Here is a 26,164-nt window from a genome sequence, read left to right on the forward strand (position 1 = left end):
TATTAGGTTCACTTAAGCATAATCAGTATATTGTTGGTGCACCCTAATGTGGCGAGGCCCCCAACGTGGCGCACTTTGATTTTTCGCCTCTAGTGCCTTGTTAGAGCAAAATTGTTACCTCAAATTTCACAAAATGTGAAATTTCATCAAGCTCTAAACATTCCTGTTCATAAATCTTGATACTGAGTTATATTGATCATGATCATGAGTTCTATGACCTCCTCATCAGGGAGCCTTAGAGATCAAGACCCAGAACCCAACACTCAACAGGGACACTGGGTACGACCTGCCCACCATCTATGACGATCTGCTCTCACGTGACTGCCCCTAAGGTGGTCAGGTGAGCGGAGGGATTATGCCACAATGCTAAATGAAGAGGTCGTGACGACCTCGCAAGCTACATCATGCTTAACAAAATCAGAAAGGTAACTATTATTTCTAAATTTGTTGTAATTTGTTTTGATATGGCAGCAGAAGTTCACACCCTGGACGTCAGTCATAATGCAATGAAGACAAATAACAATGCACTGAATAGATAGGGTAGCATATCACATGCATTTAGCTAAAATATGGCCCCTCAACATGAACACAAAAAGTCTGGAAATACAGCCGAGAGAAAAGTCACAAAATTCGAGCATTTTAACTGTATATTTTGTTAAAAAGGTATTTGTTAATTTCAATTACTGCTATTCCCTAAATCATAATCAACTTTTCCACTCCAACAACCAGTGGAATTCAAATAAACATTCCATGAAGGCAATTTAGTCCTACCTGGTAGATTCTTCCAGGAGATGGTTCCGTTGGGGTAGCACATAGGAAGAGGGGATACTGCAGTATCTAAGATCATGAGTTGTCCTGTACATTGACCATGGATGCATGCATCTATGGACAGGCTCATTGATATCTCACCATCCATGAGCTCCAAGGTGTACCTGCATTGGCAAACACATATTCATAAATACCTAAGACAGTTTACGCATTCCTACTGGTCGAGAGCCCTTTACGCGGCCGGTCTTAAACGGATGATAAAGACAAGGCTAGCTGGTCTTAAACACTTTTCCAGTGTCACATGAAATTTGGACTCCCATGAAGTACGGTGCCTTTTAACGTTTCATTGGTTGAACGTTCACATTCCTTACATATGCATGCGCAATGTACTACCAGTGAATCGGTGATTTCATGGTCCGAAATTCACACTACACCAGCCCAGCTGCGTTTTACGCGACATCGCACAATACGCGCGATGCGCACGTCAGTGTCCTTATAAGGTAATGAGTTGCGGAGGGGCATTCCCTATTATAGTCGAAGGGGTGCTTTGTAAAACATGAAGTAAAATTGTTAAACAAAATGGTTGGCAACGTCTAGTTTTTGACTTGTTTTGATTTTTGGATTGAAAAGATTTGGTTTTTTGACCGAAAAGGTATTTATGAATGGGATTCGCCTCGGGAAGCCCATCTGGCTAGTGAAAAAAAGTTAAGGTAGTGATAGTATAAATGTTGGTACTCAAAAAGGCTCTTACAGAGTGCTAGAGACTTACAACTTACACTACGCATAATACAAAGATAATAAAACAAAGAACAGCTGATTTCATCTGGGATAGCCCCTAGAGCCAAATGTAGAGGCTAACTCCCAGTTTAGACTGGCGTTCAAGAGCCGAGCAAAACTAAATTCAGTCAAGATTTAAATGAAGTAAATGAAAAATCTGATGTCTGAAACAATTAGGAGTGACTAGACGTGCTTGATGGTGCAAAATTGACCGTCAGTCCTTCAGAAAGGGGAGTGATTTTTAGACGTCACTCTAGTCATGAGCCGAACTCAATGCCAATGTATGCAAATGTTTGTAAATTATTATTAACCGTACGACATATCCCAAAATGCTGGCTTGTTGCCAACATAGCCATCTTAAAAAAACACCCTAGACCTGGGGAATGTTTTGGCAGTCACAACCAAAGTTGCCCAGTTTTTGGGCAATTACAGGCCCTAGACATTTGGATGCTTTTACGATGTGCGTTTTTGATGTCAAAAGGCTACGTCCTATAACCGTCATTTTACGCAAATTCCCAGTCTGCTCATAACTAACGTGCGCACGTCGTGCGACCGTCCCCTTGCACGTTCTTGCGCCTACAATGTATGTTTGCATAACATGGCAGGTATAGTATGCAGCGTTTTCATATCGGGTGTTTCGGACAAATGCCAGGTTTAAGTTTTCTTAAGATGTCTATATGTTTACTAAGATTGAGTGTTCATTTGTTTGTACACTCTTTTCCAGTGTATTACTAATTGTCCGCCTGAACCCAAAAATCTATTTGGGTTGCCTGCACTCGCTTCTAATCTATTGGTTCGACAGGACTCTGGAACGTATATCCGAACCAGCGGTTATTTCCATTGGGGGCCCATAATCTCATACACAGAACACACAGGTTGAAAATCCCATTCAAAGGATATGGCCCTAATGATGATATCAATGTACCTTTATGCAGTAAATGCATTTAACAATTGTTTTGTTATACCTGTCTTGGATTCTTTGGATTGTGTGGTAAAAATCACGAAAAAAAACGGCAGTAACACAACACTCATGACAATCAAATGTCAACTCACATGCATGTCGCGTGCTCGAAACAGCTGATTGTCTGCTAGTTCGCTGCTCCCACTCATGTGTGAAAACATGGCGAAAATAGCGAGGGTACCAACAAGCATTTCATACCGTACGTACCGTACGTACCGCACATTCAAAGTCATAGCATACTCCCTGTGGTACGTGATATCCCACAGGGAGTGTGCTATGACTTTTTATAAACTGAAAGCGTGATCGTTCTAGGCCAATAAAAATACAGTATTCAAGACAGAGGTATAACAATCTCTAATATTTGCATTCCTGTATTTGGAATACCTCATATCAGCAAAATGATCCATTAAACCCACCGCATGATGTTTTGATCAATCACAGCCTTGACTAATGTCTGACAGAAGAAATGGAGAGACTGTGGCATTGGAGAGACGCACCTGTTGCTCCCCACATACAGAGTGGGCCGGGCCTAATGGATTAATTGATTCTTAACAAGTAAAAACAGTTTACCTGAGCATGACAAAGTTTCCGATAGTGATCTCCTGACTTGTATCAAACTCCAGGTGTGAGAGGGATTTACTGTACTGCCAGTTGCCAAACTGTAGCGTCAGCTGGCCCAGGCATGGATCTATCACCATAGAGGTACTGAATGAGTGATGGAGCGGTCCAAGGTTCACATCCAGGCAGCAATGTATGCCAAAGCAAGTGTCGAGGATAACACAGTGAGCCAGAGAGGTCATGTTACTGGGAAGCTGCATGCTGGGACAATCTGGAAGAAAATGAGGTTGCACCATATCATTTGATTGAATGGTCCAAGGTTCACATCCAGGCAACACTGTATGCCAAAGCAAGTGTTGAGGATGCCACAGTGAGCCAAAGGGTTCAGGTTACTGGGAAACTGCATGCTGGGACAATCTGAAATGAAATGCGGTTACACTGTAACATTTGATTGAATGGTCCAAGGTTCACATCCAGGCAACACTGTATGCCAAAGCAAGAGTTGAGGATGCCACAGTGAGCCAGAGGGGTCAGGTTACTGGGAAACTGCATACTAGGACAATCTGAAATGAAATGCGGTTACACTGTAACATTTGATTGAATGGTCCAAGGTTCACATCCAGGCAGCATTTTATGCCAAAGCAAAAGTTGCGGAGGCCACAGTGAGCCAGGGAGGTAAAGTGTCTGGGAAACTGCATACTAGGACAACATGAATAAAATGAGGTTACACTGTAACATTTGATTGTATGATCTAAGGTTCACATCCAGGCAACACTGTATGCCAAAGCAAGTGTTGAGTATGCCACAGTGAGCCAAAGGGGTCGGGTTACTGGGAAACTGCATACTAGGACAATCTGAAATGAAATGCAGTTACACTGTAACATTTGATTGAGTGATCTAAGGTTCACATCTAGGCAGTTTTTGCCAGACAAAGCTAGAAGCTTAGTGTATTACTGTATAGATTCTAAGGGGCACATATGCACCATTTGGAGACATGTGTGGCCTAGTGGTTAGGGTTTGTAACTCATGATCAGAGGGTCAGGGGTTTGAATCCAGCTGCTGGTCATATGCTGTGTCCTCCGGCAAGCTACTTTAACCCCATCTGCCTCTCTCCACCCAGGAGTATAAATGAGTTCCGGTATTAGCTGGGGAGTAACCTGCGATGGACTGGCATCCCATCCAGGGGGAATAGAAATGGAGATAAAATGGGGGTGGGGATCCGGGGCTGCTTCATCAAATGTTGTATAAGGAATAGATTACAAGAAACCTACTGCCATAAGACTGAGGCCCCATGGGGTTGAGACACGGTTGACTGCTGAAGAAGTCTGGGTCGATTCCAAGCTGTGATAGAAGGGCTAGCGATGCTCCCTGGATGACCTGTCCTGATACTGTCTCTATGAAACCGTCCACTGGAGAAAGAAAACACCAAAGAAAGTGACAAATTTAAAGTTGCATTGTGTTGTGAGGATGAGGACTGTGAGTTATTAAATGTGACTTTTGCTAGTCACATCTTATTGAATTTTTAGCCATTCAAACTGTGTCTGAAACTGTCATTTTGTCTAGGTGTATGTAATAACGTGCCAAAGTGAACTGTGAAATAACAGATCTTACTTTGGATAAAAGGGCCTTGAAATACAGAACATTACCAATGTCAGCAGGGATAGGCTTAACCTATTCACGCGATGCCTGCACTAATCTCCAAAAGGCAATCATAGACGATAAAAGGCAAACATAGTTTAATCCCTTAGAATAGGTGACCCATGAAACACCTGTCTGTAAACTCACCGGATAGACTGTAACTGCTGAAGCGTGAGTTGCATATAGGGATTGGGATGTTATGCACTACGTCGATGTCACTGCACAGTCCATCTATGCAAAATTCTAGCACCATGCTCAACATCAACTCTTGAGTATCATTCGGCTTGCTGATAGAGTATCTGGAAGGGGAAATATAGTCATACCCTAATCAAAACCTTGCTTGTGTGTTTATACCTGAAGCCACACCTACTAACACTGATTTAATATCCCTCTTTTAATCTTTGCTGATGAAATTACTTTTGCAACATTTACTCAATATTCTGCATGCCAATGGACTACAAGCCCTCCAAAATATTATTTCAGACAACAACAGCAGTGCTACAATCTGTAAACTCACAGAATTTGTGCTCAGTCGTAATTAATTCGTCTTTCGGGACAAACAAACTGCATGGCCCCACAATCCGCTCCGTTCACAAGTACCCCCTCACCGACAAAGCAAGTACAGTTGGGGGTGACCGACCGACGCCATCTTGCCTGACTGCAATTCATTGCCGCGAAGTGCGGCCACTGCGTGTGCATAGTACAAATCCCCTGGTGTACGTGCGTCACACACAAGGAACAGTGCGTGCCAACCAGCGAAATGTCCTGCCCATGAGACGTCGTTGCTAGGTAAAAGGGCGCCCTCTTTCGTCGGCGCACGGAGCCCATAGGCGAGCCTATCCATTTCTCCACAGTTTCCTACAACCCTTATTACACTTTCGCTACACCGAAGAAATTTTCAGGATCTGGCCACTCGGAAAAGAAACACTTAAACATTTTTCATCAAAGTTTGAATGAAGTCCACCTCACTAAACTCACTTTGGAGCACTCTGACCAAGTCAATTTTCTGGACACCACTGTCAAGATTGACAGGAGTGGCTCCACAACCTCAGTCTACCAGAAACCCACAGATTGTAACAGTTATCTCCATACTTCCAGTGTCCACCCAACCCAAAACTACCAGGTCTCTAGTATACAGCCAAGCATTGCACCACAACCACATCTGCTCTGACCCAGAGGATCTTGACAACCAGCTAGCCAATCTCCAACAATCATTCTTGGATTTGGAATACAAGTATGACACATAATTAATGAACGTATTCTAATTCGATGATCCTATAACACTTTGAAGTACTAGAGTTGTGACTCTTTCTGTGTCCTTTCTCCATACTAAGACAAAGCATGAATGGACACAAATTTAATATCAGAAAGAAGGATAGAAAACTGTTGCTAAAAATATCAATTTACCGGGCCACACATTAAGCCAATTCAGAGAAGCTGCACTCCAACAGGTTCAAATCAGGGGCGGACAGGGAAACTACACTTGTTCATAGACTACACCATATTCAACAAGGCAAATAGGGATCGTGGCTTTTTGTCACACTGCACCATTGATAATTTCAACTCAGTGATGTCTGTGAGTTCAGAGAGTCATGGCCTAGCAATTAAGAACACCAGACTCATGCTCTGGTGTTCCAGAGGCAACGGAGGCGTGGGTTCGAGCCTGCCTGGTGGACACTTGTGCCCTTGAGCAAGGCACTTAACCATTATTGCTTCGTCCTTCGGATGGGACGTGAAAGAACCCAGTGACACTTATCGCTAAGAGAAGGGGTTTGCCCCGGTGTTTTTGGTCTCCTGTATAAACTCCCACACGGAGTATTTTAGGAGCTGAACCAACCAAGAACCAAGAAGAAATGTCACAAGCAACAAGCTAGTGACTATGCAGTGCTCAAGACGTAGATTTTTCATCTCTTACCTCAGATTCATTCCTGAAGCAATTGCGACAGTCATCTCTTCTCCTAAAAAATAAAAAAAAGTATCAATATTATGCTTTAGCATCTGTTAATTCTTAATTTTGACATGATTACTTTCACAAAAATTAAATTCATTACCAAAATACCTCACACAGCCATGGATGTACAGGATGGGAGGGCACAACAAGGGCAACTGGGGTTCAGAATACAAAATATTTACAGAATAAGCCATTTGCGAGTCACCTACATGTATACCCTTTGGGATTTAACATTGAAAATATCTGGTACACTGACTTGCTCAGAATGCTTGGCATATATTAACTTTGAATTCTCCAGTCCAAAGAGACAGTTGCTAATCACATGATTCGGGGAAAGCTCTTGCATAGTTATGTAAGAGACACTCAGCGCTAATACATTGTTCACAATGGGTGAGAATGGCACAAAGAAACCAGACTATGCCTGAGCTGGGGGTTGCTAGCATAAGGCTTGCTCCGAATCACGTGATATAGTAACAATCTCTTTGATTGGGAAAATGCAAAATTAAAACGTGCAAAGCATTGGATTAAGTCAGCGTTCCAGATTTTATTCAACCTTAATTTAACCTGCAAGTGGCTTATTGAAATATAGCCTTTCAGGTTGCATTTGTATTTTAATTTGAAATCTTAAATTTCATTTTCATAATCCAAACTGGATATAAAAATATAGGGTTTTCTTTAAATCTGTAAAAATGAACTTTATTTGCAAAATTTTCAATATGGGCCTTATTCAAGAATCGGCCATACTGGATTGAGAGTGAGGTAAAATCTTCATTTTTGGAACTTGTGTAGGGATTCCAAGCTGTTTCAATGAATAATTTAAATGAATAATTTATCATTTGTAATTAAACGTTCCCTAATGTTTAAAGCCAGATTAAAAAAAATGACAGTAAAAAAAAAGGTGCGCATTAGGCCTGCAAAAATAGTCTGGCGCTATCCCATTCAACAGTTAAGAATTAATGATATATGTTCAGGGAACTCAACAAAAATGGCCAACGCATGAACAAGGCCCACTCACCTCTTCCATTAAATATCTACGCCGCCTAATTGACGGTTATCGTTATCAATTTTCAAAGGTACTCTGACTCGGTAGTGGACATCATCCCCTATGTGATTTGCCAGCCCCTTTTATTGACACCCTCCTAAAGCACTCTTTGAATAAGCCGGTGTACTTATGATGTCATACTTTGTTTACACATGTGCTTTCTTATGGTAGCCTGGTGGAGATGACGGTTTCGTAGCCCAATAGAAAAGCGCACAAGTAAACAATTCGTCAGCAACACCATGAAGTAACACCCATGTACATACCAGTAAAAACTAGCAATCGGAGAAAACGGCATCTAAAGTTGAGCACCTTCTAAAACAACACTTTGCGTCAAAACGGCAGAGTATTTTCAGTTGGGTTTCTCGTTGTGGACACATGATGAATTGAATTTATTAAATCTGCTGTATTAACTCAACAAGAAATAAGAGAAAAAAGGTGAGTGTTAGTTCGTCAAACCGGAAAAGCTGCGAAACTGTAGATTTTCGTTTTCACAAAGTAACACTCTTCAATGTATACATCACAAGGAAAGTGCAACTTCAGGTCAGCGTGCGCAGGCTCAAACAAGTAGAGTGTTACTTCGTAAAAACGTTATTGCTCACATTTGAGCAGAGTGCGCGCCATGCATTGCAATGGTAAATGGAACTTGAACGTTACTTCGTGAAAACGAAAATTGTCACTTTTGTGCAAAAGTTGCCATGGATAACTAGAGTAATTTTTAAAGTAAAGCTCTTGAAGCTTTGAAACTATGTGCAATGGTAGGCCTTGATGAATAATGTTTAAAAATGTTAAAAAAATGAAAATCGAAAAAATTTTGGTTTAACACGTGGAGTGTTACTTCGTGGTGTCGGTGACGAATTAAAGTGTGACATCATCAGTACAGAGGCTTATATGACCAAAGACACAGCCAGCTCTTACCCCACTGATAGCTAAAGACAGAGCCATGGAAGGACCACTTCTCCAGACCCAATGAGAAGGTGAAGTCACAGGGATCAAACTTGAATGATGCCGTGGTGGAAACTTCAGCTATCTTCAGGTCCAGTTCCAGGCAGCATCGTAGCTCTGTGCAGGTCTCACCAATCACAGTGCAGTTGCCTAGGATACTAGTGGAGCTGGCACAGACATCTAGAGAGAAAGACAAACAAGTGATTGATCCATTCCAACCCGCACACTGGGCATGAGGGCACGAGGGCAACAACAAGTGCACCTCCCCACTGCTACGCTACATGTTCCCGGTGTGAACTTCATACACAAACAGACTGTTTCCCAGCCCCCCGAAAATATTGGAAATCAGCAAATATTGAAGCTCGATCATCACCTCCGAAATTGTACTTTCATGGTACGGCCTCTTGCCATTTTGCAATAGGCTGGTTGCAGGCATAACATTACCGTTGTGATTTTCAATTCAGGAGGCGAGACTCAGACCTGTACACATCATGCATATCCTTTGCATACACCAGGAGGGATACCTCCTGATGTATGGAAGATTTACAGCCAGCTAACTGTCCCCAGTTTTGAAGTCTGAAAAACAGTCATCAAAAGGTTACACTGCAGTGATTTAATTTATTTCTGGAACAGTGAGTTCTTTAGTGAGTATCTTTTTTGACTTATTGCCATATCAACACAGTTGTTGACGGCTTTGCCTCAGGTGCTATGCATCCCTTGGGTGTTAAATTATCTAACAGTATCTCATATATGGCCGTGTGACTCTCGACTGGTTTTGTACTGATTTCATAAAGAGTTATATAAAATCACCTCTCAATAACAAAAAGAGAACACAGTTAATTTTGTAAGTGAGAACTTTCTTGCGCCTGTTCTGAATGCATTTTAGCTGCACATACCCTGTGTGTCATAGCTGCATGCGTTTCCTGTCAGGAAGCCAGTCAGATTAAGATGATGTAGGGCTGCATCTATGGCAAACTGACCAACATTACCACCAAGGTAACTCAAAAAGCCTGACACTGAGCCATCACCTGAGAAGTAGAGAAAAAGGTTACAAAATGTAACACATGCATCAGAACATTCTTAACATGAGAGTCAAGGTTCATGTACACACATACTGAAATTTGTATCCTTGTGGAGACATTTCTTTGTTCTCGTGTAGTTAAGTTTTCAAGTTTGAAAGTGTAGTTTCAAAATGCTCTCATTTTAACCAGAATTAATTTCCTTGGCTGAAATTCGGACTTAATATCCCTTTTCTAAAACTCTTTCATTTGTAACCGATCAACCCACCTTAGAAATTCCTAGTTATATATTTATTTCATGAAAACCTTGTGGAGACCTTGTATTCGTCTATAGAAATTGCCTTGTGGAGAGGTATACAATCTTTTGTTCCCCATTGTGTGCATGTCTCCAGAGGGCACAGTGTATCAGATCATGGTTCTTTATGGGAAACAATAGAACAATAGACCCCACAAGGAAGTCTTTAGAAATGTATCTGCCCCATAAGGGAAACGTTATGGAGTTTCAGATTTCAACAGGAACAAAGGAGAACAAAAGAGGAGGAAAAAAAAGGTCTGCCCCACAAGAACCAGTATGTGCGACCATGTGTACTATGTGTACTATGTGTACGTGTAGGCAGCGTCATGGCCTACATGGAGTGTCATGGCCTAGATGGAGTATCATGGCCTAGCGGTTAAGAGCACCGGACTCATGCTCTGGTGTTTCAGAGGCAACAGTGGCGTGGGTTCGAGCCCGGGCCCTTGTGCCCTTGAGCACGGCACTTTACCATTATTGCTTCGTCCTTCGGATGGGACGTTAAGCCGGAGGTCCCGTGTGTTGTATAAGGCCCAACGCACGTAAAAGAACCCAGTAACACTTATCGCTAAGAGAAGGGGTTTGCCCCGGTGTTTCTGGCCTCCTAGTTATACTCCCTTGTGGAAGTCCTTAGAAGAAGAACCAACCAAGTACATGTACTTCCAGATCAAGTCACAAGCTGTTCAAATGTACCATAAGATCTTAGTTATTCCTTCTCAGTCATACTGAAACAAAGTTAGGAAAGTAATCACTAAAAAGCAACAAATATAAATTGAAACTGTTGCAAGTGACTTGGCATCACAATGCAATATGTGAACTTTACTTCTGACCAATGACAATATATCACAACAACCCAAAGTCACTGGCCATAGAAGTGTGCTGTGAACATACCAGGCAGAGTGAATGTATCGTTGGTGTTACACAGCGGTATGGGCAGACGACTGCCAGCAAACACTGTCAAGGTGTCACATGCTCCATCTAGACAGAGGACTAGGGACAAGTCTATCTCAAACTGCTTGTCTTCGGTGATCTTAGCCACTCGCCATCTATATGTTTAAATGCAAAAGAAGGAAATGTAACGAAGTTAAACTATTAGGAACTAGTGGTGTGCATTTACGGGTAGTACAGGAACCGGGTACCCTATTGAATTAAAACACGGGTACCCGGGTACCCGGAAGAGAAACCCAACCCCTAAATTCAAACCCTGGAAGTTGTCTGAAGGGCCTTATAGGTTTACGCTGTAAACTGCAACTTTCCCGAGCATCATCTTTTGCATGTTAAAATGCACTTAAACGTGAAATCTTGTTTGATTTTCAATATAGCCTGGTTTAATTTTGGAAATTCTCAAAAATGGCATTCATAACCTTTCATTTTCATTGTCTGGGAAGTAACTGAGTAATTTGTACAGTTGGTTACGGGTACCCGATCCTGACATCAGCGGTCAGGTTTCTCAGGTACCTGGTTCCGATGCACACCACTATTAGGAACTGTCACCAGAGTGTTCAAGTTGAAGCAAAGTACCAGCTGCCAACAACTTTGCGATTGATTAGATTATACATTAATTGCCATTAATCAACTAATTGCCATGTCATCATCATCTTGCACTAGTCCTAGCTTCAACCACTGATGTTATATCGTGTGCTTGGACACTTTGATTTCATTGGTCCAGGATGGTCACGTATCTGGACAATAAAAGTGCATCTCATACACTGAGGGTGATATCGCAGTGCGTTCATTGCACGCATTGCGCACATGTGTGGAACCTGCTGGCGCGCTAGCTTTGTGAAATGAGAACTGCAACGTCAAACGCTCAGTCTCATGTCCGGCAGGACATCAACACCGTCAGTTATCAAAGGTTACATCGCAGTGACTTAATTTGATTCTCACACAGTAAGTTACAATCATTTGTCTTTTCGAGTTATTGGCACAAATCAATTGTTGACTGCTGTGATATGGGACATGCCGTTTTTAACCCCCACATAGCACCCTCAACTTCGCCTTGAGTGCTATGTGCCCCTCGGGTGTTAAAAAAGTGTCTCTGTTGTCATACCTTACAGTCAGGACACTATTCACAACTTCCTCCATGACATCACCCAGTGGGTAGTGGAACAAGGTGACACTACGTTCCCACTTCTCAAAGCCCACAGACAGGGTGAAGTTGCAGGGATCCAGGATGACCCAGGCACTGACGCTGCGAGTCGTTATCTTCAAGTCCATCTCCAGACAGCATCTGATGCCCAGGCACGAGTCAGTGACAGCGCAAGACAGGAAGTCAGGGAGCTGGGTGACATCAACGGCTGGACAGCCTTGAAGAAAAAGAATCAATTACAACTATTACAAATGACAGTGACGGTGACAATTCAGCCTGTAATAGGTGACATTGCATGTGAGGAAGTCAGGAAGCTGGGTGACATCAATGGCTGGACAGCCTTGAAGAAAGAGAAACAAATAAAAATGTTACAAATGACATTGACAGCGACGATTCAGCCTGTAATAGGTGACATTGCATGTGAGGAAGTCAGGGAGCTGGGTGACATCAACGGCTGGACAGCCTTGAAGAAAGAGAATCAATTACAAATATTACAAATGACAGTGACAATTCAGCCTGTAATACAGGTAGGTGACATTGCATGTGAAGAAGTCAGGAAGCTGGGTGACATCAACGGCTGGATGGCCTTGAAGAAAGAGAATCAATTACAAATGACAGTGACAATGACAATTCAGCCTGTAACAGGTGACATTGCATGTGAGGAATTCAGAATACTGGGTGACATCAACGGCTGGACAGCCTTGAAGAAAGAGAATCAATTACAAATGACAGTGACAATGACAATTCAGCCTGTAACAGGTGACATTGCAAGTGAGGAAGTCAGAAAGCTATTGACATCAATGACTGGACAGCCTTAAAGAAAGAGAATCAATTACAAATAAATTACAAACGACAGTGACAGTGACAATTCAGCCTGTAATTGGTGACATTCCATGTAAGGACGTCAGGAAGCTGGGTGACATCAATGACTGGACAGCCTTGAAGAAAGAGGATCAATTATAAATATAAGAAATGACAGTTACAGTGACAATTCAGCCTGTAATAGGTGACATTTCATGTGAGGAAGTCAGGGAGCTGGGTGACATCAATGGCTGGACAGCGTTGAAGAAAGAGAAAAAATAAAAAATGTTACAAATGACATTGACAGCGACAAATTCAACCTGTAATAGGTGACATTGCATGTGAGGAAGTCAGGGAGCAGGGTGACATCAACGCTGGACAGCCTTGAAGAAAGAGAATCAATTACAAATATTACAAATGACAGTGACTGTGACAATTCAGCCTGTAATAGGTGACATTGCATGTTAGGGCGTCAGGAAGCTGGGTGACATCCACGGCTGGACAGCCTTGAAGAAAGAGAATCAATTACAAATATTACAAATGACAGTGACAGTGACAATTCAGCCTGTAATAGGTGACATTGCATATGAGGAAAACAGGAAGCTGGGTGACACCAATGCCTGACAAGCTGGAAAAGACTGGAATCAGTGACAAATAACAACAGTGACCGTGACAATGTACACAATGTACAGGTTAGTTTTGGAGATGCTGACAGATATTAAAAGACATTATAAAGAACAAACACAGCTAAGTCACAATAAACAGCAGGTTCAGAGAGGAACATTACAAAATTAGTAAATTAAACTTTATTGTAACCTAAAATTCTGTACGAATTTGTATGGTACACAACACCAGCGAATGTCAACACGTCAGGGGTCTTTCACGGTATGTCTGAATGGAGGAAATACCTTCAGTGACCTGGTTTTGAACAAAGTTTGTTCTTCAAAGTCCTGCTCTTATTTGGCACCTTTTAGGTTATTAATTATTACTGGCAAATAACCGCATCAAACTTACCACTCCTCAAAGTGCCTGGTGTTCCCCTGTCACAAGGTGCACTCTGCAGATATTGCTGCAGTGGGGTTAAGAGCAGAAAGAGATTACACTCACTTTACAACATGTATTTAGATAAAACTGTTGTCAGTATAGTGAAATTACAATTCGGGCGATTCACAAATGCAGTGCGCCACCAAGAGTTTGCCACGGAGAGTTCATTTTTCCCAGTGCATTGTGGGAGATGGTCGACAAATTCGCAGCGCGGGACATTTGAAATTGTTAGTTTTTCCGGTCAGTAGTTTCGTAAGCGTATGATTCGAGTATCTCTTTACCCTTTTGTTTTCTTTTTATCAATATGGTGTTTTTTTGTAAGGCGGCAGAACGCTATGCCCAAATCTATAACAAATTAGCTCAAGTTGTCTACTGACACTCATTCGAATTGTTCATGTTTTGTCGACCGTAAACTTGACAAATAGACTCTCCATGGCAAACTCTTGGTGGCGCACTGCATTGTGAATCGCCCGAATTGGATACTGAAAAAAAGCTGCAGGTGGGTGTATTATATGAAGTAAAGTAACCATATTGTGTTGTGCCAATCTGTGTCTAGATTGCATTTCTCCCTTCAATAACCAGATACAGGGACAGATCCAGGTTTTGCTCAAGGGAGCAGGGGTTAAGCTATGATTGAGTATTCATATACGTGTATATGTAAGACAGTTTACCCATTCCTATTGGTCGAGAGCCCGTCACGTGGCCGGTTTTCAACGGTTGATAAAGACCGGCTGGCTGGTCTTAAACACTTTTCCAATGTCACATGAAATTTGGACTCCTTTGAAATCCGGTGCCTTTTAGTTACTGTTTATTGGTTGAACGTTCACAATGCACACAAAGGCATGCGCAATATTACCAGTGAGTCGGTATTTCGTAGTCCTAAATTCACACTACACCGGCACAGCTGCGGTCTACGAGTTATCGTGCATTACACGGGACGTGCACACCAATCTCCATATAAAGAGTTGTTTACGTCATGGACACTACCATTATACAGCTACAGGGTTGTTTCAAAAAGGTATTTATGAATGGGAATAAATATGAGCTTGGCCAGTATTAAACACTCTGTATAAGACCAGCTGGAGTCTGGATGCTGATAATTACCCTTGCCTTCATTAGGGTAATTATCAGCATCCAGACTCCAACCAGTCTGAAACAGAGTGTTTAAAACCGGCCAAGCACACATTTATTCCCTTACTGAAGTCATGCGCCCCTGTTAGAGGTGCTCTGCATTCTGAGGCATATTTAAGGGAACATGAGGATTATGTGTGACGGATTTTGGACTAACCACTTTTAAACTATTTTTTTTACGCGCCCCAAGGGGAGGGGTTACCCCCCTAATACCCTCATACATGTAGATCCTCCATTCCAGTCAATTCAATCTTATCAAGGCGGTACACTACCCACAATCTTTGCAATTCCTTTATAGGATTTTATGAAAGAGATTAGCCATTACCAGTAACCTTGGATAGGACAGTGGTGTAAAGCCAATGCCACAACTGATTCAAACTATGCACACTCACACTCAGGCCAAACTTCTCCAGCACCAGGTCAATGGCAAAGTTTCCAATGCGACCGCCTAGCTCTCGTTTGAATCCCTCCACTGTGCCATCACCAGGCAAGGTGAATGATGTAGCATTAGTATTACACAGGGGTATAGGAACCCAGACGTGGTCAAGTATTGGGTTCATGGTGCACGTGTCATCAATGCACAGCGTGAGACCCAAAGTCACAGAGAAGACTTTCTTGGCTGTCAGCTTCTCAATGGAATAGCTGCAAATAGCAAATGTTACAAATTTGAAATACTAGGGGGCCAAATCACACAAGACAATTTTCACAGGCATTGCTTTCTTTATTGAATTCCTGCATTAATACAAGGCACAAATCATTTCATATTGTTATCCTTTGACAACAATAATAGTACAGTGTCATATTTTTCTACACGGATACTCTACATGGAGTTCAAATAAAAATGTTGTGTTTTATCTTGAAGTCGTATTTTCGATCCGCTTTTACAGATTAACAAGTGTTACAAATTTCAAAGGTTTAATTTTTAAAATGTGGTAACTTGAATTAAAAATCATCAGAACTGATAATTGTTTTCTTCAAATCTCTAATCCTTAAAGGCGATTCTTCAGAAACTGAACCTCAATTAATTTTTTGGGAAAAAGAACTTTTTTTATGTGATGTAATACAAATGATTATTGTTCATTAAAGTGTTGCTAGTAAGTAAAGATGCAAATTTCTTAAGAAGTTTCATAAGTTGGTCTTTTCGTGCATAAATAAGCATAAATATAATTACACAATGACACACACATGACCGATCAAAATGTCACACACGTGACCACAGAATAATTCCCATTTAGTAAAACTAAAGCAGAGGTTGTACATTGTTTATGCATTCTGTAAATCACAAAAGACTAGTCTTACTCCAAAATCAGTATGGTCGTGTGTCCTTAGAACTGTGGAGAAAAGCGGGAATATCCGGTGTGGGTCGGATAACATTTTTACATCTGATGTCGCACACGTGACCAAACTTTGATGACCCCTCCTACTATTTTCACACAATTTGTGAAAGTACAAACTCTACTCTGAAGTAGAGAGTGAAAAGTACTAACCTGATGAATCAGTGAAAGTAATGTCAGATGTTGTTAACAAGGGGCAAAGCTTCAAAAATCAGACAAGCCCAATTTTATGTCACACAGTTACCAAAGAATGGCCCAGAAACAGAAGAAACATAACAACCAAACCCACCTCAACATCACAGCGTTTCCAATGTTTACAGTTTCCACTTTTCCCCAGGTGTAGCTGAAGAGAGTGATGTTCAGTTCCCAGTTCTCAAAGGCGACATACAGCTGGAAGTTGCAAGGGTCGACTTCAATCCTTGCACTCAGCATGAGTTCAGTGATGACCAAGTCAAGATGGATGCAGCATTGGATGCCGAGGCAGCGATCGTCGATGGAACATTGGACGACATTCTCCAGAAAGGGTAGAGAGATCATTGGGCAGTCTAGTAAACAAAAACAACAACAACAACAAAAAGGACCCAAGGTTTGGATATAATTACTGGGACCACGCTTTGCTGTCAGAAGCAAGTAATAATTTCTCTGTTTGATAACAATCTTTTTATAGAGATGTACCGGTTATAAAAAAAAAGGAATAAGCCTCTGTACTAGTGATGGAGACTCTCATACGTCGACTCTTGTACGTCGACGAGCTGAAGAAGGACGCAGTGCAACAAGATACCGCTGAGCTGAGGACGCTGATGCTGGACCAGGATGCGTGCAATGCTCCCGAGAAGGTGTCGCCTGAAGACGACCTCTCACACCAACGCATCAACTAGAGATGACGTCACACTTTGTTTTACACCTGTGCCTTTCTATGAGAGCCTTGTGGGGACAACAGCTTCATAGCCCCATAAAAAAGCAGACAAGTAAACAAAATGTGACGTCATCAGTACAGAGGCTTATTGTAAAAGTGTTTTCTTGACGTTTCAGACGGTATAGTCTGTCTTGAATTTAATTAGTAACTTCTCAGACAATGAAAAGGAAGATTTTCAATGATATTTTGAATGAAAACCAATCTACATGGAAAACCAAAACAAATTTCATGTTTATGTGCATTTTAATGTACTACAGACAACGCTCGCGAAAAAAGCAGTTTACACCGTAAAGCCATAAGGCCCTTCAGACACCTTCAGTTTTGATAAGACCGTCTTTTACAGGTACCCTGGTTCCCATATTTTTCTTCAATAGGGTACCCGGTGTCACGGTCTCACTTCTCCGGCGTGCCAGCTTCTCGAAGTTGGAAACTTGGCTTCAACACGCATGCACAAAATTGCGCAGTAGCGTTCACTTTCGCCAACTTTATGTGTGTGACGAGTTCTTTGGGGTTGTACTGAAGTTAGGATGTTTGCATGTATACGTCACAGGGTACCATCGAATCCAGACCTAGGCATGGTGGGCGCGCAATTAACTCCCAACATCCGCCTAATAACCAAAAAGACTTGAAGGATGCACATTTATTTTAAACAGTGGTTGAACTAGTTGCAAATTGGACATGCATGTGATGGGCCACGACCGAGCAAGGAACACGCTTCTTAATTTTTCCTCAACGCACACGCAATGACGATGGGAACACAACTTCAGAATGCTTGCAATATGACTTGACCCACAGGAAGTGTTACATAACGCAATCTTGGGTGTCCCTCACTGTGTGGACCGGTAAACTTTACAACAACACAGCCCGAGGAAAAGTAAGCACAGCGGACACGTGAGCATGAATAGTGCTCATGTAACGTGCACTGTAATGTGCTCATTATCCGCCAAATCCACCCGGAGAAGCTGGCACGTCGGAGAAGTGAGACCGTGACACCGGTTCCCATACTACCTGCAAATGCACACCATTAGAAGTCAGCAGTTCAATCTGAGCTCAACAATGTGAGCTCAACCAATACCAGGTCATGATTACAGTAATATTAAGTTCACCACTGACTGGGCCACGTTTCAAAATTTGTTTGCCAAGTAGAAACTGATCAATTAAAAACCGACTTACGGGTGCCGGTCGTCATCTCTGAAGGCAACTGGCATGCCGTTCCAATGATCATATCCTGAAAAAATGACAGATCAATAAGAACTAAATAAACTCTATGCAGTGAGGAAAAATAATTCAACAAGATTGGTTTAGGTATAAGAAAGAAAATATGAATATTATTATGTAAGAAATATATGTATGGATCATGCAGACACACAGACATATGAGGTTTTGGCAAGAAACATCATACAAATACTGTTGAAATAACTCTTGCGAATCAGTCTTTGTGGCATTTGGCTGTATATCAGAAGTTGGCTGGAAAATGTTGCCTTTTGCGAAAATCAAAATTTTCGGGCAAAAATAATCCCGGCGCAAAGTGGTTAAGACACTAAATCCCCCTTAGGTGCTCCAATGTGTCAATCTCACCTGTAGATTGAGTTTTGTCAGAACCAGCTGGATAGCTGCCTGTCCCACATTGTCTCCTAGCTCATTCAGGAAACCTTTGACTGAGCCATCCCCAGGCAAGGCCAGGGAGAAGTTGGCATTGCACAGAGGTATTGGGATTCTCTGGTCAGCCATGATAGGGAAGTCTGTAGCGATGCCATCGATGAGGAGAGAGAAGGCCAGATCCACTTCATACTCCTTGGTGGCGTCAAGCTTGTCAATGGAAAACCTGGACAAAATGAATCCAATTTGGTACTTGTTTGTTAGAAATCTTCAAATTTCACTGTTAAAATTGACTGAAAATACAAAACGGTTAAGATGTTGTCCTCAGTATAAGTCTATGGTGATCACAACAAATTATCACATCAGGAACTTCTGAAAAAGAACAGAGACATGTAAATCAGTCTCAGGTGACAAAATCAAAATTCCCAAAAAAATGGAGGGGGGAATTTCAAATCAAGATACTTGAAGATATCAAGATATCTCTTCTTGGAAGAAGTGTGGTTCTGAAAAGAACTGGTTGGTTGAGTGAACCTGTTCTTTTCAGAACCACACTTCTTCCAAGAAGAGATATTTGTCCACATGGTGTTACCCGCAAACTTTATAATTTATCTCATCCGCCATGCAAAGCTTCAAGTCATATATACTTGAATTTACCTCATAAAACTCTCATTTTTTTAAACAGAAAGAACTCTATCGAGGTCATACAAACCACAAACTTTAACCCTAAACGTTATAATTTTTTGGCAATGTTATATAGAAGATGTCACCTGTAATGTAAGTGAGGGTATCAACTAATTGTCTACAATTATCATTCTGGTGTTAAATCTAGTCTTTTGATCTCTTTTCACAGGTTTATAGGTGTAGATGTCACAGAGCTCAGAGCAAAACACTTCTTGCACTAGCTTGAAATATACTTTTTTTTATATAAACTCACCTGACGCTCAGTGCATCTCCAATCATGAAACTTTCCATCATTCCCCACTCGTAAGAAAACAGCGAGACATTGAAGAACCACAACTCTAGCCCGACAGACAGCGTATAGTCACAGGGGTCAATGATGAACCAGGCCTTGGAGCTGATCTGAGTCACCTTCAAGTCTAGATTCAGACAGCAGTGGAGACTCGTGCAACGACTGCTGATGTGACAGGACAAACTGGGAAGGCTGTCAGGAACCTGCACAGGGCAACCTGAAACAGGAATTCAAAATGTAGGAGTTAAAGCTGGAGTCCATCATTTGCAGATATCCAAAGAGTAACTAGCGTAATTCTTGTTGAAAAACATACTTGGTTGAGAGATAATAAGGGGACTAACTCCCTGTGAAATTATTCTTTCTGGAAAGCTGTCATTTTGAAGAAATCAACAAAAGAAGGCTTTTCCAACAGTGCTTCTTAAGACGCACCGTAGGAAGTTTAAATTAGTAGTTCGTTTGGTTTTGCGGCGAAGCGCGCGCAAGCATTGGCACGAAGACACGCGCGCGGGGTTGCTATAATTCGTCGGATCAGTGCGCGACATCGCATAGCTGCAATGGGCTCATTGAGAACGTGTCTCTGACGCTGAATTCAGGCCCAATTCAAAACATGATTCAGCAACTTTTGATTTGAAATCGAGATCCTAGAATGCTGTTTTTCTCGGAATATACAGCTGAAGCTGAGCTGAAACTTCATAAGTTTAGTTGTTCAATACCCTTCTTTAGATTGTGAGCACGTTTGTTGCTTCAAACGAACAAAATGCACAAATTACAAATGATGGACTATACCTTTAAACAAGAGTACTCATGCAAATGTGATAGTTTTCAATGGAAGGTTTCAACCAGGAAAACTGTAAATTGCACTACGTGAAAACTTCCAAAACAGGATTCACAAGTCGTCATCAGTCAATCACAATTCAATCGGTCTCAGATTTAAGTGATAAGCTACTCAAGTGAGCTGTAGGAAAGCACTCATTTGCCTTTGAGATTCACTTGTCTACAAGTCTGTGATATTCCCAGTGTGCCATTTACTTACATTTGTTAACTTCTTCAGTAATACTTGCAATGGCAAGTCCAGTACTGAATTCAGGCTGTGTTTAAAATTACTATTATTTCCAATGGCTGTGGCAAATCATTATTTTGCAACAATGGCAAAAATAGAAGCTGTAGCCATAAAAGATCAGTTCCGACATTGAGGAGGCTATGTCATGGGAAAGCTATGGCAAAGATGCCCATTAACAATATTTTGGGGTATCCTTATGTCAGTTTCTTTCAAAATTAACACTAACAGTCCTGAAATCTCCAACTTTAATATAAAGTTCCACACACCCTAGGGGTTTAGGGTTGATACAAGTTAAGTACTAAGCATGACTGTCAGAAAAAATGTTTGAAGTCTTTCTACTGCAGTACAAAATGTCAGTACTTACTGTCACTACCAACTGGGAGTGCTGCAGGAAGAGAACAGGTGTCTCTGGATAGGAAGTTCTAGGAATAAGCATGAAGAAAACACCCACTTAAATCTACTCACATCCATGATAACAATGAGATTTCAATTTTTTGGCGCGTAACTGGCCAACTACATTCCTCTTTTTTCAATACAGTTGAATTTGGAGCACAACTTGTTTGTCAAAGTTATTCACTTTTACAGTTAGAAAAGAGAGACAATAAGAAGACAAACTGACACAAGTGTGTGACTGTGTTTAGTATGGACTCTGTGCACAAGTATCCCTCAACAATAGGCCTACAAAGAGACAGTTGGGAGGGACAACTGGGAGGGACTCTTGAACATATTTATGATGCTGATGCTCACATGAAGACACTTTCAGTATAAATGATGAAGCGCCATGTACGCAAGGAGTTGATAAACCCTGTGCAGCGTTTACAAAAAAACTTTGCAACAACTCGTCAACTGCTGCCCTTTGGGCAGCAGGTACTTTCCCGCACTACGCAAGACCCTATTCATGGCAATACAACAAAAAGCCACGTGCCAGACAGTGTCCAGACAGTTGCCAGACAGTGCACTTAAAAGATAATTGACTGGCGGCTGTGGTATGCAGTTATGAAGGGAGATGACTGTGTCAAGTTACAGGTCTTTGTTGATGTTTCAATGAGACTGGGCAGGAGGCCTGGTCGAAAGTTTGTTGACACGGCCTGGGTGTACCCCTGGCTGCAAAGTTCATTGAACCAGCTGATTTGGCAAGGGTTGAATGAGGATTAGATAGGAGGTGAACGTTATTGGCCCTAAAAAAAAAAAATTATTCAAAAAATTTGGTTTATACCTGGGGCCCGAAGGGCAGCAGGTCACTCTGCACAAGGTAAATCAATAACAGACCCATAAATGTAAGTCAACAATCTCACCTTCAGACCCAAATTGTCTAGTACCAAGTCTACAGCTGCATCAGTGACATTGCCCGCTAAGCTATCCAGGTAGCCAGAGATGGTACCATCCCCAGGCAGGGTGAAGGTGGCATTGGGGTTGCAGATTGGTATGGGTACATGAGCTGCCTGCAGCAGGTGGATGGGTCGACAGGTGCCATCTATGCACAGGGTTACTGACAGGTCAATCAGGAACTCCTTCTGCTCACTGAGCTTGTCAACATTATATCTGCGCCAAAAATATAGATTTTCAAAAGAATTAGGGAAATTATGGATTTTCACAGATTGAAAAGGCTTTTCTTAATTTCTTCCATACATGCAAGGGCATTTACCCTAACCCCATAAGGGTTCCACAATAGTGACCTGGACCTTTGACCTGTCGGCCCCAAAAGCAACAGGCTTCTTAAGACTATCAAGAACAACCCACAAACCAAATCTCAAGTTCCTAAGTAAAGTATTTCTCAAAGAATTTCTCGGGAATTTGGGACCCTATTGTCCTCTATTGTTCAAGGTCCCCTATTGAATGCAGACACAAACTCGCACGCACATACAGGGGGATAAAAATAATAAAATGAGGCAACTTTGTACCAAACAATTACCCATGCAGCCCCCCTCCCCTGCAGTGCCAATACATATATGCTGCTGTGAAGTACTTAAGATGAATTTCCCCGTAAATCAAGTTAATATTGATACAATGTTATATCAAAACCCATTGATAACATTTCTTCCAGCGACTTTATATATACCAGTGCTGTAGTCGAGACCACTCACAAGATCGACCAGCCACAAGTAATGGGTACGAACAATTACAAAGGAATGCCTTTATTGCAGTACATTTGAATAGCTTGTGACTTAAATTGAGACTGGAGGTTTTGTGTTGGTCCTGTGATGATCTTGTGATGGTTTTAAATAGTGGGAACTCGACTACAACACTGATATAGGGCTCGTTCAATGACGGCCATCTCTGTAGGATAAATGCAAATGCGTATTTTACGTAATCTAGCATGCATTGCGCAGTGTTGAAAAAGTTCCAAACACACGCGCTGTTGCTCGAAATGTGTTTGAAATACGACGCAGCCGATGCGCGTTATGCAAGTTGACGCTCAAAATGCTGATGCACGTGGATGGTCTGTAGGAAATGACGTCATTTGAACGAGACCTATATATGTACTTACTCTATGCGCACAGAATCACTGATATCCAGCACTTTATCCACTCCCCAGTCGTATTCAAAGAGCGTCAGATTCTTGGACCAGGACCCCAGCCCAACAGACAGCTGGAATTCACAGGGGTCTAGGAGGGCGTAAGCGGTGGTGGACAGCTGAGTGAAGATCAGGTCAAGGGAGGCACAGCATGTCAGGCCCAGGCAGCGGTCATCCACTATACACGTCAACAGACTGGATGGAGGTGGTGGCCTTAAGAGCGGACATTCTAAGAGAAGAATTGTTTGTACAGGTTCCAAAGTACAAGTCTTGGTAAAGGCGTTCGACAAAAGAGTCCGATGATTGATGGATGACCATGAACAATGCACGTCACACTGTGCGAAGTGAGAACGTTGGCCTCATGCGGCTAGGCTACACGATGCAAATCAGGCCAGTTGGGGCTGAATTAACATCTTGGAAATTTACATTATTTTGTCGCTGGATTTATACTGATTTATATTTGGTCGGTGGACTCCAATTTTTTTGCAGAATGTAGCCACACTATCAAGCTCTATGTTCATGTAAAATATGAGCCTCCACGACCAAGCACTGAACAATAATGTCAACTTGATTCGCATACGGGGTCGTTGCTGGAAATCCAGCAACAAAATAAAGAAAAACATAAGCCAAAGCCCGCGGATGTTCCAAGGCAATCATTCAGCACCACCTGATTTGCGTATTGTAGTCTAGCAGTGTGAGGTCGCTGTTCGCGCTTCACGCAGGATGTAGTAACTATGTGAGTGTACAGCATGTGGCTGCTGTGTATGTTAGCGGCCTACCATCGAGCATCAGACACTACCGCCGAACGCCTTGACCAAGGCTACCAAATTACAGAATATCTTTGATGATGCATTGGCAATGTAAGAGATTACTGTACATTATTTTTGACAGCTGCAAGTACTCATATACTTGAAAAAATCAAGCAGTTTAATTTTCCCAAACGGGTAATATTAGATGAGACATTAGATGGGGGAGTCAGGTTGGCATTGCGGTACTTTCCTCGCCTTCCACCGCTGTGACCCGGGTTCGAATCCCGTCTGGGCCAATATGTGGATTGGGTTTTCAATCCCTGTCTGATTCCGTGGGTTTCCCGAGAATACTTTTCTAGGGTTTTCCTCCCTCCTCTAAAACTGTAATTTCTTCTCATTGTCTCCTCGCTACAGGTTTCTTCAGGCTTATGAGCTACAGTGCCTATGACGCTTTTGAGGAAACCTTGGTTTCATTACCAGAAATAAATAATATAAATAATAAAAAGATGTATGTATGTGACAATTGCAAATTATATAATATACAATGTAATTAACTGCATATAACAACAATAAAATAGGAGTGATTATTATTTTACAAGATGCAATTTAATGGACAGGCCACTTACTGTTTTCACTTGGTGCAAGTATCTCCATGTCACATGGCTGGTTGCTAACATATTGCTGCAAAATTAACCAACATTGGTTTTCAGAAACATGAAATAACAGATCTGCTAAATTTTTCTTCACAAGACTTGACATTAGTCAATACATGCAACAAAATTTTTTGATAATTTCCTTCAATTTCACAAGAAATAACTTGTCACGTTGCTGTGTTTACGAATGGCACACACTTAATTGTGGAGAACTCACAAAATCTATGACTCTTCGTGAACCAAGTCCATACTTCTGATAAAGTCATTTCATTTTCTCCTTTTTAGATTACAAATTGTAATCAGTGGCGGCCTTACGGGGGGACATGCCCCCCCCCCTAAGTTTTGTCTTTGCCCCCTCAGTTTGCCCCCCCCCCCCAGTTTTCCCCCAAACACTTTATCTACAATTTCTTCACTGTTAAGATTCATAAAATTTTGGGCTAATGAAATCATTAAAACATTGGTACTTAAGACAAAACACGCCACACATGCATTTATACATAGTGTGCAGCCAATGTCCACCATTCTGCAGTTTGATACTTTTCTCATTCATAAAAACGACTACACCTCAAAGTTGCTCTTATTTCCGGACCATTGACAAAGGTAAACGCATGTACACAGGCTTGAGATTTTTTTTTGACTGCCCCCCCCCAAAATATTATTTCCTTGCCTCCCAATTGCCACCGCCCCCCAAAAATTTTAGAGTCTGGCGCCGCCACTGGGTTGTAATTTTCCTTGAACTTACCTGAATTCCAAGTTTTCGGAGACCAGCCTGGATGGCCAACTCCCCTACGTTCCCTGAGAGATTCCGGGAAAGACCTGCAAAGCTGCCATCGCCAGGAAGCTCAAAGGAAGCATTGAGATTACAGAATGGGATAGGGACCAAGGAATCCTGCAGGACTGGTGTGGTTGTACAGTCACTGTCGATGCAGATGGAGATGACCAAGTTGATCTGGAAGGATTCTTGAGCATCTAACTTGTCAATGGTCAGACTGTGAAGAAGAGACAAGAAAAACCAACTGAACTTATTCTATTCACTTTCTGAGTCTTACAGCCCATAATGAACCAAATCCTTACATCAGGGATGTGATTGGTCTGTGACAAAAAAACCTGAACATTTTATGCATGAAGTGCAAACTCCAGCGAGCGCGAAGCGCGAAGCCATTATGTCGTGGGGTCCGGGGCCCGCTCAAGGGCCCCGAAAATGTTTTGATTTTAGATGCTCTGTGGTGCAATCTGAGGCAACTACTGGGCACTTTCCTCTGAAATTCTGAAGCAGAATTTGTTTTAATTTTATGAAGAATTTTCCTTTATTTGTTAAAACGTACTCTTGTTCTAATAAAGTTTTTTCTGCACTC

The 26,164-nt window shown here is 41.9% G+C and overlaps 1 protein-coding gene across 1 annotated transcript in view; it reads right to left on the minus strand.

Annotated features, from left to right (window-relative positions):
• The window catches only part of LOC119733236, a 172,693-nt gene that overhangs the window by 108,013 nt on the left and 38,516 nt on the right, over nt 1-26,164 (minus strand). The window contains 20 exon segments of the mRNA XM_038206825.1: nt 772-932; nt 3,077-3,335; nt 4,336-4,473; nt 4,850-5,001; nt 6,618-6,660; nt 8,611-8,817; nt 9,534-9,665; nt 10,840-10,994; nt 11,999-12,254; nt 13,853-13,907; nt 15,406-15,655; nt 16,637-16,892; nt 18,437-18,491; nt 18,842-19,088; nt 19,797-20,049; nt 21,257-21,314; nt 22,188-22,434; nt 23,381-23,636; nt 24,783-24,837; nt 25,552-25,798. Of these exon segments, the coding sequence (XP_038062753.1) occupies nt 772-932; nt 3,077-3,335; nt 4,336-4,473; nt 4,850-5,001; nt 6,618-6,660; nt 8,611-8,817; nt 9,534-9,665; nt 10,840-10,994; nt 11,999-12,254; nt 13,853-13,907; nt 15,406-15,655; nt 16,637-16,892; nt 18,437-18,491; nt 18,842-19,088; nt 19,797-20,049; nt 21,257-21,314; nt 22,188-22,434; nt 23,381-23,636; nt 24,783-24,837; nt 25,552-25,798 (3,482 nt within the window).

The sequence above is a fragment of the Patiria miniata genome, unplaced genomic scaffold (assembly GCF_015706575.1).
Source record: "Patiria miniata isolate m_02_andy unplaced genomic scaffold, ASM1570657v1 HiC_scaffold_1, whole genome shotgun sequence".
NCBI lineage: Eukaryota > Metazoa > Echinodermata > Asteroidea > Valvatida > Asterinidae > Patiria > Patiria miniata.